Source organism: Lissotriton helveticus, chromosome 2_1, assembly GCF_964261635.1.
Source record: "Lissotriton helveticus chromosome 2_1, aLisHel1.1, whole genome shotgun sequence".
Taxonomy (NCBI): domain Eukaryota; kingdom Metazoa; phylum Chordata; class Amphibia; order Caudata; family Salamandridae; genus Lissotriton; species Lissotriton helveticus.
In genome coordinates, this window is record NC_136059.1 from 1,426,911,125 (window position 1) to 1,426,926,971 (window position 15,847).

At 48.8% G+C, this 15,847-nt stretch overlaps 1 protein-coding gene across 2 annotated transcripts in view; it reads right to left on the reverse strand.

Moving 5' to 3' along the window:
* The window catches only part of ERCC3 (ERCC excision repair 3, TFIIH core complex helicase subunit), a 2,074,468-nt gene that overhangs the window by 1,387,061 nt on the left and 671,560 nt on the right, over positions 1–15,847 (reverse strand). For both annotated transcript variants that reach the window (XM_078676352.1, XM_078676351.1), the window contains exon 5: positions 1,537–1,586. In XM_078676352.1, coding sequence (XP_078532478.1) covers positions 1,537–1,586 — 50 coding nt within the window. The remainder of the gene's footprint in view (positions 1–1,536; positions 1,587–15,847) is intronic.

Genomic DNA, 15,847 nt, shown 5'->3' on the forward strand with positions numbered 1-15,847 from the left:
TGTCTGCAGCTCTTTTGATGACTTGCTTGTAGATACCTATGTCATCCGGCGGCCAAGGCTTCGACGGATAGGACTCTACACCCTATTCCGGGGATTCCGCGTCAAGATCTTGCCACTGCAAGTCCTGAGCCTCCGAGGACGTCGAGCCCTGGTAAGTTTGCTAGTTTTCCTCCCCTTCGGCGTCGCCGTAGTTCAGCTCTTCCTCTTCAGGTGTGGTCGGCGGTTGAAAATCCTCGCCGCACCTTTCAGCTTCGGCCGTGGCTTTCGACGGAATGCTGTAAAATGTCATCTTTTCGTCTAAGTCTCTCTTGCATTGCAAGATGCTTGCCATTTCGGCCTAGAGTCTTTTCTTCTTCTTTTCCATCTTAGTCGCATGTTCGGCTTTTCTCTTCGTGGTTGTCGACGTCGAACTCGAAACCGCTTTTGGGCCTTCGTTTTTCGACGTTGAGGCCTCTTTTTCGTGGCTGCTCCTTGGTGCCTTTCCCTTGTCTTCGGATTTCGCCGTCTGGGAGTCCTCTTCAAAGGAACCGACGGGCTGCTTGTCCTTGGATGCAGTAGTCAACGTCGAGTGCTTTAACGGCCCTGCTCCTTTCGAGGACTTTGACTCGCTTCTGGGAGTATCAGTGGAGTGTTTCGGGTTCGATGACTCTCTTACCTCCTTTGACATTTTCTTTTTGACCTCGACGACTATGGCGTCCTTCTGCGATGTGGTCTTTCTCTCCGCTGCAGAGTCCCAAATCTCGGAGCGATGGAGGAGTCCCCTGCATGTTGTAGTTTGCTCTTCTTTGCCTCTCCCTTACTCTGAGGATCTTCGGGGTGAACGCTGCACAGGCGTTGCAGTCCTCGCTTCGATGGTCTAGATGCAGGCAGAGATTGCAAACCGGCTGTTGGTCCTTTTGCGCGTACTTGTGGTGGCAGTGTGAGCAGAATTTAAACCAAGTTTTGTCCATCACCGCGCCCAGGGAGCCCCCTGTATGCGCATTCTCCGCAGAAACATCTCAGTCTTTGATGTTCTCTCTTCTTTCGTCGACTTCTGTCTTTACTTGTCCTCCGGTGATATTTTCGAAGTTTTGGAGCTCCTTCACTGTTGATCCAGACCCAACGGCGGAAAAAAGAATCTGAAGATGGCGACCAAAGGTGGGAGCTTCCGGAGGAAGCGCGTCGACGTCACGAAGGACACCAATTGGTGGTATGTCGACGACCATCTGGGCCACGAAAAAAAAAAAAAATGAAACACTACAATTCCGGACCCAACCACTAGATAGCGGAATAATGCACAGCATAGTGAATCCAGAAAGATTCAGGCTGCAAAACTACTTTAGAATAAATAAACTCACGAGCCCTGAGTCATAAGCCTGACCTCAGTGTACATCATACATGACATATGTACGATTGTATGCTAAAAAGATTCTGAAGTAAAAGATTGTTACAGGTCATCCACTGCCCTTCTGTAGACAATACACTGTAGCATATTTCATTTTCAGAAGCCATTTACAATCTAGAAAAACAAAACAACAACAAAAAAAGCTTCCTTACCTGTTGTGTTTCAATACCAGCTTTACTTTTCCGTAGCTGACAGTACAAAGCTGTGAGAAAAGAAAAATACATAGTAATATACAAAGAATATTGCCAATACCTTCTACGCCATTTTACAAACTAATACCACTTCAAACATGCTCCCTGAAATGGTATGGGAAATTAGTTGCTACTGCGCACTCTCTCAGAAGAAGCCCTTGCAATTTAAAGATCAAACATCTACCTTGAAAATGTTAGGGCTAAATCATTCTGGAACCATAGATGCTAACAGCATCAAAGTGCACATTCCAAAGCTTTAATCGAATGCCAAAGTGTTGTATCCCTAACTGTACAGGCGAGTGGAAACAGTACTTAAGTACAACAGGTCACGACTGAGAAGTTGGCCTGGCATATGCTGTCCACTAGTTATAGTGGGCACCTTCCACCAGTCCAAACAACCCTTATTGATGATAGTTTAAGACCACCTTTATTGAAAGCTATCCTAGTGGTAGCTATGGAGAGCAGCCTTCAGGCTAAGTCTTGAAGGAGTGTAAAGCAGCTTGGTTTACCAGATTATAGCCTCTTGAATGACCAAATGAAAGGGGAACCACGCAATGTATATATAAAATATATGTATTTATTACTAAACAATCTCTACTAACCTCTTTATGAGATTAGAGACCAAGATACACAATATCAACACATTAGAACGGAAGTAAACAGCACAATATACAATGGGCCTCAGGGGGGACCAAACCATATATTAAGAAAGTGGTAAGAACCACGACTTGACTAGACACAGTGCCTAGAGTACGTAGAATCGTTGGGACCCCAAGGAAACACCCAATGTAGTGACACAGGGGACGCATGCAGTGTGAGAACACAGCAGCAAGCGCCGTACAATCCTATGGGCAAGTCGCGGTTAGTATTTTAAAGATTTAAGGACACTTCAGGGAGGACTTGGAGCAAACCCTTTTAGACTTACAAGGTTCTAAGGCCAGCACCCATGTGAGCACCGGAGTACTCGTGTTACTTCACCCAGGGAAGCCGGGTACATGGGTGCCAAATGGTGTCAAGAATCGTCACTGTTTTCAATGGCGAGTTGCTGCAAAGTGCTGCTGCCATGGAAAGGAAAAGTGTCCGGTGCGATCCAAGCCTAGATCGGAGATGTGAAGAACCTGAAAGCAGAGTGAACAGAGTCTGGGTCACTTCAGGGTGACCAGGGGCACGGTAGACCAATGCCCACCAATGTCGGGTGTTTCAGGTGCAATGAGGTGAAGCTGGACTCAACTTCCACGGGGACCAGGAGGCGTCAACTATGACCAGAGTCCGCAGGCAATCTGTCCCACGAAGGATGTAGAGTGCTGGGGGAGAGTGGGGAGGGTCGGTGTCTGGATCAGAGATCAACAAGCCTTGGCAACAGCAACCCATGCAGAGAGAGTAAAAAGGCTTGGGGATGGACCAGCAAGGTCCTGGTGACTCCCCAAGTGATGGAGAGTCAGGACACGTCTGGAGCAACCAAGTAAGCCCGTTCAAATATACAGTACCCTTCTCAGGGACCCACAAGTCGACGGACAAGAGATCGCGAAGGGACCTCAAGAGGAATCCCTAAATACCAACCCACGGGTCACTCGTGGAGTGTAGGCCAGTAATCTTCGGTGGAATCACTGCTCGTGGTCTGGACTACAAGTAGCCCAATGCACAGCCTCAGGGATCGCCAAGAAGCATATGCAGCTGCAAATGGTCACGGTGTCCAGGAGGGCTTTGGATCTTAGGTTTGCTGAGAGCACGGATAGGCCTCGGGAAAGCTTAGATACCAATCTCCTGTGTTGCAAAGTCTTTGGAGTCCTTCAGGAGCTGCGTAGATGCAAACCGGACAGTTGAGTCTTTGGTGTCTGCCTTGCAGGGGAGTAACTCCTTTACTCCAAGCCATATTCTTCGGTCAGCCAATGAAGTGTAGATAGTTGAAGTTCTGGGATTCTGTAGCAGAGTTTCGTCCAGGTAAATCTAAAGTCCTGTAGTCAGGGGTTTCTACTTTATAACCAAGGAAGGGGTAAGACAAACTCTGGGGACCCACCTATGGGAGGGTCAGGACATAGGGGTTGCTACACCCATAACTTTTGTCCAGTTTCGCGCCAGAGCAGTTGCTGGTAGCCCCTACAACCGGTTTGAGCTGGACTATGCACAGGGACACCAAATGTGCCCCCCATTGCAGACATCAAAGCACTCTTGGAGTGCACCCACCCAGCCCCAATACACTAAAGCCTGTCTGGGAGGTGGTTACACCTCCCTGTGACAGGAAACCTATTGTCCAGGCTCCCCTGCCGGAGTTTCGTCCAGCAGCAGGAGGGCAGACACATGTCTGTGGCTGGCAGCATCCATTTTATGATGCCAGGGTTCTGTTAAGCTGGTAAAGGGTGTATCGGTGTGGTCATATTTCTCCCTCTAGGAGGGTGGAATCATACCTCCCCCGCCAGGACTGGCGGGGAGGTATGATTCCAAGGTGTTTGACGCCAAACACGACAAGTTTCCTTGCAGCCATTTCAAAGTTAGCATTTACCGAGAGGTTATAATGCACTTAAGAGTATATGGTTTGGCTGCATCACAGAACAATCCCGGATGCTGCGACTGTTCTTGTAAAGAAGACATGTTACTCTGTTTGATGACGAAAGCAGACAATACAATGTTACCTAGACAGGGCTCGACAAATCCGAAAAATGGTACTAGTCCTGCAGGTCTAGTACCATGGAAAATCCCCTCGACCTGACTCCAACCCACTTGACATCCGTCTCTGAAAACGGAGCAAAAGTGACAAGATAACAAGATTTAAAGGCATGTTTATTGCTCATTTCCTTTGTGAGCAATAAAAATGCCTTTAAATCGGGTTATCTTGTCACTTTTGCTCTGTTTTTTAAGACAGAGGACAAAAGTTAGTTTGATTTCCTACTCGCCAGAAAGGGCGAGTAGGACCTAAAAATAGCTCGTCCTCATCCATTCTCCCTCGCAAATGCGAGCGGGCGAGTGGATTTGGCGAGCCCTGCTAGAGAATATATCCTAGAAGGTAAGGTCTACTACTGCCAGACCTCTATCTAAATTTGCCTTGCCAATTTCACACAGTCGCTCAGCAGCTTCCTGCTTTGAAACCTTCCACACTTCATTGTATATAGCATACAGAAGGCACTTTTGAGGTGGTCTTCAAGGATCTACCAAAAGGTCCTGCAGTCCTATGTCATCAGAAAGAAGGGATAAATAAGTGTTGTTTCACCTGAGACAACGTGGAGTGTTTAAGCCAATCAAGTCACAACTTTCCAACACTGTAAGTTGTCACCACCCCAGAGTGTTGGGTCTGCACGTAACAAGAGTCAGGCCTATTGATCCTAAACCCTTGGGTGCAGTGAAGAAAACGTGCCTGACATCCGTTAGTATCCAACCACCCCCCCTGATTGTTACATGAAGAATTGTGCCATTGCAAAGTATGTTCTCTAATGTTTCCTCCGTGAAGTTTGTGAGCTATCCATTCAATCAAATCAGCTTTATTCGGTGTAAAAATCTAAAACCATAAAAGCATACAAAAAGGTACAATATTCTAACTTAAAACAACAATTTTCAGATAACTACGGTTTACATGTGCAAAGATAGCCTATGTGCAAAATATGCATATCTTGCAAAATGCTAGTATATAACCTGGGTAGAATCCGTATGAAATATTTTGCGTTTTATGTACAGAAATCAGAGTATTAATTTGATTTTAAATAGCACATTGAATAACAAAACTAGATACAATTGTCAGGTTTTTCATATATTAATGCATTTAGATAGAACAAATCTTTTCTTATCCTAATCGCCCTTTGTATGAAAGAGATAACCAAGTACACAGTTTTCATATTATCCTAACTACATAAAAAATTAAAAGCACGTTTGTAATGAAAAGCCTATTCGTAAAATATAATGGTTTTAAAATGGTTTTCCTGACATTTCTACAAAAACTACATAAGAATAAAAAATGCAAGGCAGACTGAGGAGTTTTTCCATCACACGGACAGTTTGGTAATTTATAAGACCACTTTTCCATGCTAGAGAATGCTGTGATATAATGTAATGTACCAAGTCTCAGCCTTGATAAATAAAATCTATGCTGAATGTTTCTTACCACGACTAAGTATGTTGGTATACCCACCACAAAGGGGATTCCGCAGTAAGCAATAACACTTTGTTTTTGACTTGCATCTTTCATTCTATCACAATCCTTGACAGTATTATATCTCCGTTTCAAATCACTTTTGCTAACATTCTTAATAAGCAAAGGATTCACTTTATCAAATGTTATCTTACAGTATGTAAGTAATTTATAGATATGCTCTTGCCAAGGAATTTTTCGGCTATGGTCAAGGGTCAGGCAGTCCATTATTAAATCTCTAGTTAATTTAGTCTTTCGCCCATATTCCTCTCCAAAAGGTAAGTCCCGCTATATATATATATAAAATCACTTATGGACGGTACAGATAGTTCTTTATGAACTATAAAGTTAGCTTTAGAATTCGGAACGGCCAGAACTCTTTTTAAAGTACGAGTTACTTACCTTTGGTAACGATGTATCTGGTAGAGATGATTCTAGCCGCAGATTCCTTAACGTAGAATTGTCCCCAGGCGTGAGACTGGATCTGGAAAACTTTTTTGCCACAGCATCCCTGCGTGTCGGGGGGGACGGTACCATGTGACTCCGCCCAGACTTTGTCCGTGACGTCAGCGAGGATACATAAGTCCCACCCCGGCGTGCCTACGTCAGTTTTCTTCGGAGAACTTTTCTGCGCCACAACGCGGAGCCATCACAAACAAAAGCTGTGAATACGGGAACAGTGTACGAAAAAATCAGCTAAACAGAAAGGGAAGAAACGAATGGTGAGGAACAGCACCATCCAGAAGAGCGCCAGGCACTTATGGCACCAAACGTCATGGAAGTAAAGAGCAGAGCACAGCTACTGCGAAGCAATCCTGCAAACAAATACGGCAGCCACCCTAGTGGCAGAAGCATGTGAAAAATTGCACAGCAGACGAAGAGGTCTGCAACCACAGCCCAGAGCAGAGAAAGGCACCAAGGCCAGAACGGAAGAGTAACGACAATTCACCCCCAGGAAACACCAGCAGGGGGAGAGATCCTCTGAAAAGAGTTACGGGCCGAGACCCAGCCAAGAGACCTCAACCCAAGGACTGCAGAGAAGTCAGAAAGTGCAAGCAATGAAAAGAAGAAGGGCACGAGCAGACCCCACACCAGGGTGCAGAAGTACCCATAAAATCTGTGAGAGGACCCCACCAGCCTGGACATAATAGAGGGCCCCACAGGGGACGAGGCACACCGGTAAAAGAGCCCTGTCCCCCAGGCAAGGGGAACCCCTGCATCTAGAAGGCCACTAACGCCAGGGGGATGCGGGAAGATGAGAAGAGAGGCAGCCGGCCGTCCAACAGCAGGAGAAGCAAGGGCAAGGTGAAAGGAGGCCAGAGCGCCCCACACCCATTCAAGGCATCAAGAACCTCCCCCAGAAGCCCCAAGGCCCAAACAAGGAAGAGGAGCACCTAGGAAATAGAGCAACTTAGAGACTACAAGGAGAAGAGGTAGAGCAAAGGCACGCTCCCCCACCAGGAACACGCCCAGTGAAGAGGGCAGACAAGCCGAACACAGCCAGAAGGCAACAGGCCAGACAGAACAGCACCTTCAACAATAAGGCAAGCGGAAGCAGAAAGGGTAGCCCAAGGACACCCAGGGAGAACCTCCCCACATGCCGCAGGGACAGACTGTGCCCGTAGAGGGACAAGGAACTCAAGAACCAGCTCAACCCCTAAGGAGGAGAGGCAGAATGGAAGGCAGGGCCCCCTGGAAAAAGTGAACAAGGCAAGGAGAACTGTCCTGCTAAAGTGCCAGAAGGCACGATGGTGTATAAAAACAGTAGGTCGGCACCGGCATACATGGCCAAACGCAGATAACAGAACGGTGCACTCAGGGCAAGCCAGACGACAGCCGAAGACAGAGACCAGGAAGGCCAAGAAGGGCCCAGACATCCCCATGGGAGGAGTCCACACACACTCCCCAAAAGGAAGTGGAACTAGGCAGAGCCATGATGCAAGGCCTGAGACAGCAGGCCAGACCAGGCCAACAACGCAGCGACCCCGGAGAAAGACAGCCCAGGATGCAACTCAAGCCAATCCAAAACTATCAGCAAGAGGATCGCACCTGCAACATACCGTGACGCCACGGAGAGCAGAGGTCTAAAAGGCGACCACACCTCCACAGCACATGACAGAGCTATATAATAGCTACCATTACCCCACACAGGGCAGGTCACGTCCCAAGACATGGGAACCCTCTTAGAAAAAAAACATTCCGCAGCAGATGAAAAGAGAAAGACCTGCGGAGAACCTGCAGACGGTTTGCCAATCAGCAAATAAGAATAACAGAAGTCTAGAAGGCCTAGTCTCGGGGCCAACACGGCTTAGCAAAAGCCAAAAAACACATGCAAAAAAAGGACCGCCCAGCAGCCATCAGCACCATAGTCTGAAGAAGGACTCGAATGCACAGTAATCACACAGATCACACAACTGGGGCGACCTGCCCCAACGGAAGAACACCTCCCGAAAACCAGTTCAACTCACAGGTCACTGAGGGGTAGAGGGAGGAGGAGGAGGCCGAAGCCCAGCCAAGAACCTCTGAATGGACGAGTCCGCAGGGGCGTGGAACAAAAGACCGCCATCGAAAGGAAGGTCCACCAGCCGTTCTCTAACATTCTCTGGGAACACACTGTCCTGAAGCCAGGCATGTTGACGAAGTGCGACCGAAGAAGCCATGGCATGACCAAGCACCTCCAAGACGTACAGAGCGTAGTGAAGAATAAACGCCGCCAGTTCCCGGCGATCCAACACATGGTGCCGCAAATCAACACAGGAACCCTCCAGAGAAGCGGCAGACATAAGGGACTTTGCCGAGTCCCACAAGCAAGAAGTGGCCCTAGCGAAAACACACAGAGTGTTAAGAGCCCCCAGAGCCGCGCTGGTGGAGGCGAGCACATTACGCCCCCCGGAGTCAAGCCAGCGGGCCTCTTGCGACGGGGGAGACAACAGCGGTGGCAGAGAGGGGAAGGCATTCTGTAAAAGCAGGCCCCTGGTAGAAGGGTGTAGGAAAAGACACAGGATCACGCAGCGCCGGATGGTGGCGGAGCAGAAGGTGTTGCGGCTCCGGGTCCCCAGTGGCAGGGTGGCCCCAAGCCCCCAGAAGGGAAGAATGGAGCGAACCCTCGGAGGGAAGCAGCAGCTCCCTACCACCAGAACCCTGATGGAGGACCTCCAGAAGATGATATGCGGGGAAATGGGGAGCTGGATCACCCATGCGCAAGATTCCCACAGCCGTGGAAACAGCACGAACAAAGGCAGCACCCGCCTCAGTAGGGCCCCACGGTGGAGAAGGACCCTCCGCCAGACCCTGTGGCGCCACCAGGGCCAGCAGCCACCAGCGCCTAAGCGGCGTCACCTCGGCCTAGGACGAGGCCACCGCCTGTCCCGAGGGCCACTTGGGGAGGCGACCCGAGCCTCGGCGACCTCCCGTGACACCACAGGGACTCCCGCAGGATTTTGCGGCGAAGCAGAGGCGCCGTGGTCCGAAGGAGGGACCCCTGAAGGGTCGCACCGCAACGGCACCACATCCTCCGAACCTGGATCTGAGCCAGTCGGCGTCAGGGCCACCGGCACCGACGCGGAGGGCCCCGCACACGGCAAGGGATCCACAGACGTCCCACGAGGGGGAGGAGGAAGAGGAGGAGAAGCCAACGAGGCCTGCAAGGCAGCCGCATATGTCTCCATCTGGGCTCTAGACGCCCCCACACCGGGAAACGGTGAATAGGGGAACGACAAGCGGGCCGCACCACCCGCGGAGCGCCTGCACCCCCAACAGGCCGGAAACCTGCCCCAGGGGACAAACTGCGACACTTACCGACAGGTGAGCGACGCTCTTGCGCCCTGGGAGAAGGACGATGTCGAAGGCGAAGGCAGCGATTCCTGAAACCCTCCACAGGGGCTGGGCGTGGTGATGCCGCCGACCTGGATATGCAGGCTGAAATTAGTTTCATCCGGCGCTCCCGCCAGGACTTCGGTTTCATCTGCTGCCACGCCTCACAATCAGTGGTGGGCTAAAGAACGGTGATGGATTAAACCCAGATCTTTTGACTGGGTGTGAGTGTTTGATTGATTCAGATGCTCCGTCCATCACCACCCCCTTTTGTACCGCTTTTGGCCGCCATAAGTGTGGCAGGGTATGCTCAGACGTGAGTCCCTTGCTCACTTTGCCACTGGATTCAAGCAAGCCAGGCTGAAGATGGCTGGAATGCCAGAAACCGGTCCCCGGAAGCTTGTTTCCGGTCCAGGGAAGACATGGCTTGGCAGTTCGGGCTGGACTGTTCCCATGAGGCACAGGGTTAGACTGATTTGCATATAGCCATGTCTGAACTGGGGTGGCAGAGTGGTCTAAAGAACGGTGATGGATTAAACCCAGATCTTTTGACTGGGTGTGAGTGTTTGATTGATTCAGATGCTCCGTCCATCACCACCCCCTTTTGTACCGCTTTTGGCCGCCATAAGTGTGGCAGGGTATGCTCAGACGTGAGTCCCTTGCTCACTTTGCCACTGGATTCAAGCAAGCCGGGCTGAAGACGGCTGGACTGCCAGAAACCAGTCCCCGGAAGCTTGTTTCCGGTCCAGGGAAGACATGGCTTGGCAGTTCGGGCTGGACTGTTCCCATGAGGCACAGGGTCAGACTGATTTGCATATAGCCATGTCTGAACTGGGGTGGCAGAGTGGGCTAAAGAACGGTGATGGATTAAACCCAGATCTTTTGACTGGGTGTGAGTGTTTGATTGATTCAGATGCTCTGTCCATCAACACCCCCTTTTGTACCGCTTTTGGCCGCCATAAGTGTGGCAGGGTATGCTCAGACGTGAGTCCCTTGCTCACTTTGCCACTGGATTCAAGCAAGCCGGGCTGAAGACGGCTGGAATGCCAGAAACCGGTCCCCGGAAGCTTATTTCCGGTCCAGGGAAGACATGGCTTGGCAGTTCGGGCTGGACTGTTCCCATGAGGCACAGGGTCAGACTGATTTGCATATAGCCATGTCTGAACTGGGGTGGCAGAGTGGGCTAAAGAACGGTGATGGATTAAACCCAGATCTTTTGACTGGGTGTGAGTGTTTGATTGATTCAGATGCTCCGTCCATCACCACCCCCTTTTGTACCACTCACAATCAGTGGAGTCGTGGTGTTCTCTCAAACACCACATGCAGATGGGGTGAGGATCTGTCGCCAACAACTGGCGTGCACAAGACGAGCATGTCTTAAAGCCTGAAGGCATTCACACACACACAAGCAAAAGGGAAAGGCCCGAACAGGCCAGGAGCATGACCCGGATCCGCGTTGCATGCGGAAAAAGATAAAACTGACATAGGCGCGCCAGGATGGGACTTCTGTATCTTCGCTGACGTCAAGTAAGCGGACGACGTCAGGGCAGAGTCACGTGGTGCCGTCCCTCGGACGCGCAGGGATGCTGTGGCAAAAAAGTTTCCAGATCCAGTCTCAGGCCTGGGGATATTTCTATTGTAGGAGGATGGATATCTGACTATGGTTACCCCCAACTTTTGCCTAGTGTTTAGCTGGTTTTCGACTTAGTTGGCCAGGGATCCTCCTAATCAGGGCCCCAGGCAATCTACTCTCACTGTAAAATGGACACTATGTACTTTAGATACATATCCAATTGGGTATTGGGTCACCTTTGTGAGCCCCTGTATAGTGTACAGTGTACCTTAGGTACCCAGGGCGTAGGTGCATCCAAGGTCTACCAAGGGCTGCAGCATGAATTATGCCACCCCTGGCTAGCCATCCAAATTGACACAACTGGCTGATCACTCAGCTGGGGCAAGGTCGTGTAAGCACCCCTTGCTTAGGTATAGTATTCCTATACCTACCATTATATATAGTCACTCCTATGGCAGGCCTTAACAACCCTGGAGGCAGAGTGCTTGGTTTTATGTGAGATGGTGCTCTAGCATGAGCTGAGCCTGTCTGCAGCTTTCGGAACCATGCCCTTATAGCCGTTCTATGATATAGCCATACCATATACTCTTAAGTGCATTATAATCCTCGCAGTTATTGCTAACTTTGGTTTGGCTTTATCAAAACATTCAGTGTAAGGTGTCCTACGCTTTGGAATACTACCCCCCGCCAGTTCTGGCGGCGGGGTAGCATTTCACCCTTCTAGAGGGAGAACTTATGTAGTTGTAGCTTTACACGGTTAAAGTTAAACAGAGCCTCAGCATCACAAAATGGATGCTGCTGCCACAGACACAAGTCTGACCTCCTGCAGCTAGGAGCCCTTCCAGCAAGGGAGGCCTGGGCAATAGGTTTCCAGCCTTAGGAGGTGCTAGCACCTCCCCAGACAGGCTATAGTGTATTGGAGCAGGGTGGTTTGAAAGGAATGAGACAATGCCTGGGGCACACAAGGTGTTCCATGCATAGTCCGGTTCAAACCAGTTGCTGAGGCACTCCAGCCCCAGCTCTGGCGCGAAACTGGACAAAGGGAAAGGGGTGTAACCGCCCCCTTCCCTGGTCTCACCCATAGGCGGGACCTAGCAGGTAATCCAGCCGCTCAAATCAGTATATAGGTAGGAGTTGAGTCTAGAGACTTTAGATTATCCTGAATTGAAACTCTGAAACGAAACTCTGGACCTTCGACATTCTACTGCAACTAGAAGACTGAAGAATCTCCCTTGTGGTCAAGGAGTGACCACCCTGTGCAAACAGGCACCACCAGTAACTTGCCGGTTTGCTTCGTTGCCGCTCCCGACGGAACCCGACGACCTAGCGACGCAGTCTCTGGACTTGCAGACTTCTCTGACCCCAACCCACATCAAAGCTGAGACCCGTGGCGGACACGAGAGACGTGGGACCGGACACCCTGCAGTACCTGCTTTTTGCTAACTGTGCAGCTTCTGAGGCATCCTCGAAGTTGTGCATTGGACCCTGAAAGGTCCAAACCCCGAGCAGTAAGTGCACCAAAGCTCCGCCCTCCACACTCCACGAGTGCCGCGTGGGGCCTGTGCCTGCATTTCTCCTCGACGCGTCTTCCCGGTTGCTAGCCCGTTGGCTTGTGGCCATTTCGAAGACTCCATTTTGAATTAACACTGCTTGCCTGGTTGCTCTGGGCTTGCTCCCGCTTTCCTGCAAAAGGGAAACCCCTCAGACCTTGCTGGTCTGAACAGAAGCCGATCTTCACAACTTGCGTGGGTTGCCTTTGCCAAGGCTTGTTGACTCCAATCCGGAAGCAGACACCGCCAACAGCAAGATCCTTCATGGGACAGTCCGTATCCAGCTCCTGGTCGTCGTCGACGCCTCCTGGTCCACGTGGCTGCAGAGACAAGCTTCACGACATCACCTGATCGCATCTCGACATCGCCTGGTTCCTTCCTGGTTCCTTCCCGGTCACTGGCTAGTGACCCAGACTCTGTCCCCTCTGCTTTCAGGTTCTCCACTTCCTCGATCCACCCTTTGATCCACCCGGACATCTTCCTCCTGGTCGCCTGCAGCATCTTCTTGCAGCTCTCCATAGGATTTGACGACAAAACCCGACGCAACTTGACACCTATTCACCCGGCTCCCCTGGGTGAGGTAACTCGAGTACTCCGATGCTCCCGTGGGTAATAACTATCAAAGTGTCCTACTTTAACTGGGTTTTCCCGTAGTCCACCCGGAAGGTCCAAAAGGAAGGTCCAAAATCAACTAGTTTCTAAACTTTACGTTCCCATTGAAAGTGTATGAGTGTGTGTTTAGACACTGCACACGCATCCTGTGGGACTCCTGCTTCCTAACCTTCGGTTACTCTGTGTAGCTCCAGCGACTTCCAAGGCCCTAGGCCTGTTCACCTGTCCTGAAGTGGTTCTTATACCACTTCTTTAGTATATGATTTACGAGGCCCCTGGGGCAGAATTGTATTTGTGCAACTTAACCTATGCTTATTAAGTTACTTGTGCTGTATCTCGAACTCTGACCTCATAAAGAGTGCAGAGGGGTTGTGTTAGAAATAAATACATATATATTTTATATATACCTTGTGTGATGTCATTTCATCTTGTATTCAAGGGGTTATTATTGGTAAAACAATTGGCTTCACATGCTCTCTTAAGTGTTAGCCTAAGACTGCTTTGTCAATGCTACCACTAGGATAGCTGGTCTATAAGGTTGACTTTACAACCATCACCATAAGGATTGTTTGGACTGATACAGGGTGCCCACTAGAATAGTGGACATCACATATCAGGCCAACTTCTCACATCTATGTTAAGGAATCTGTGGCTAGGAGTCTATCAAATGATGTAGTTTCTTGGGTTTGTTAGAACATGATATTTGCCCTTCCCCATATGGCTGCCCAATAACAAGCACCTGTCACACATTTACTTTTATACAAATGAAAAGAATAATGCTGTATCTCTCGTTTATGCAGCCTGCACTAGATTGTCCCAGGAATTCTCACGGATTTTATTTTTCCTAAGGTTCACATTTTTTTTTTTATAATCTTTCCCCAGGGTACTAATTTTAACTATCTTGGTTTTACTTTAAGGGCTATTTTTAATTCCCTATTTAACCTAGAACATTCTTGGTTAAACCCTCTTGGGTTATTATCACGGCATGTTTTTTTCTTCTTATATGTTAACTCCCCTGCTATTTCTGTGGTGATGTTACTAAAAGCAGTTATAATTGCCTGGTCTATAGAAGGGCTATCCATACAAATATCAATGTCACGTTGTTTTTTCCTTTTCAGGTTAGCCATAAAGGATGTTGGGTTTACACCAGACCATTTAATGGAAACTCCATTGTTTCCTTGGATCTTATTATCTGTTTTGGATGCTTTACTCATACTAAGCCTCAAGGTCAGGATTCGTGGATGGTGATCACTAAACAGACTTGCAGAGATTGAAAACTTTTCTACCAAGCCCTTACACTTAGGGGACACAATAAACTGATCAATACTTGACAATCTCACCCCTACATAAGTATGTATAGCTATTTCTCCATCTAGTTCTCATGGTTCCAAGACCTCTAAGTTATACTTAGAGGTCTTGATATTATGATATTATTTATTGCATCCACATAGGTATCATGTGGAAAGTGTGGGATTCAGTCTCCGAAACAATCAAAGAAACTGCATTGTTCTCCCGCTCTACAGTATTACAAATTTCACAATTAAAATCACCCACCCATTTACGGAGGTACTCCCCCTCAACCCCCAAATCCTTTACAAAATAATCCAAATCATTCTCTAATTCCTTATTAACTCTAGAACGGGTACTATCAAAAATATTATTATAAAAGTTAATCAGGACAATAATTTCCCAACCGCATGTAGGTGTAACAGCTGGTAATATTGTGACTTGATGTTAACTTTCTTTAATATGAAAGGCAATGTAAGAGCAATTAGGGTCGCTAAACCTCCTTTTGCTTCACCCTTTCTAGATGGGGTAGAACAATTGTTACTTACCTGTAAACAGGTGGTTCTCCAGTATTGGTGTCTTTCATAGATTCACATGCTTGAATATCCCCCGTCATCGGAGTGGGAGTCCCACGGTAAATAAAATAGCAATAATATTATATATATATATATATATATATATATATATATATATATATATATATATATATCAAAGCTCCACGGGGTGACCAAATCGAGCAGCACTCACATCACGACACGCTTTTCCCCAAAAGCGATTTTATTGCACAGCTTCATTCTCTGCTTTAAAAGGCATACGTCTGCCGCCTGACGCGTTTCGTTATTCACTTCCTCAGAGGCGCTGCAGTCGAAGGAAGCACAGGGCCACACCCACCTCTTTAAGTCCCATCGCACGCTGATATGCAGCTGCTATGTATTAGACAGTGCGTTTGACTGAATCATGGGAGATGTAGTCCTTATTGCTTACTTGTATTTTGCCACGATGAATGCCTGCACATGAGCCCCAAAGATATGGAGCCACACTCTGTCCATGTGCCGTGTGCCACCTCGCGCCCCGTATATTCTAGGCTGGTGGCCCCCTTCACTTAGGGGTGGTGCCCGCTCAGCGGCTGGCCTGCCGCTATTAACATCAAAGCTCCACGGGGTGACCAAATCGAGCAGCACTCACATCACGACACGCTTTTCCCCAAAAGCGATTTTATTGCACAGCTTCATTCTCTGCTTTAAAAGGCATACGTCTGCCGCCTGACGCGTTTCGTTATTCACTTCCTCAGAGGCGCTGCAGTCGAAGGAAGCACAGGGC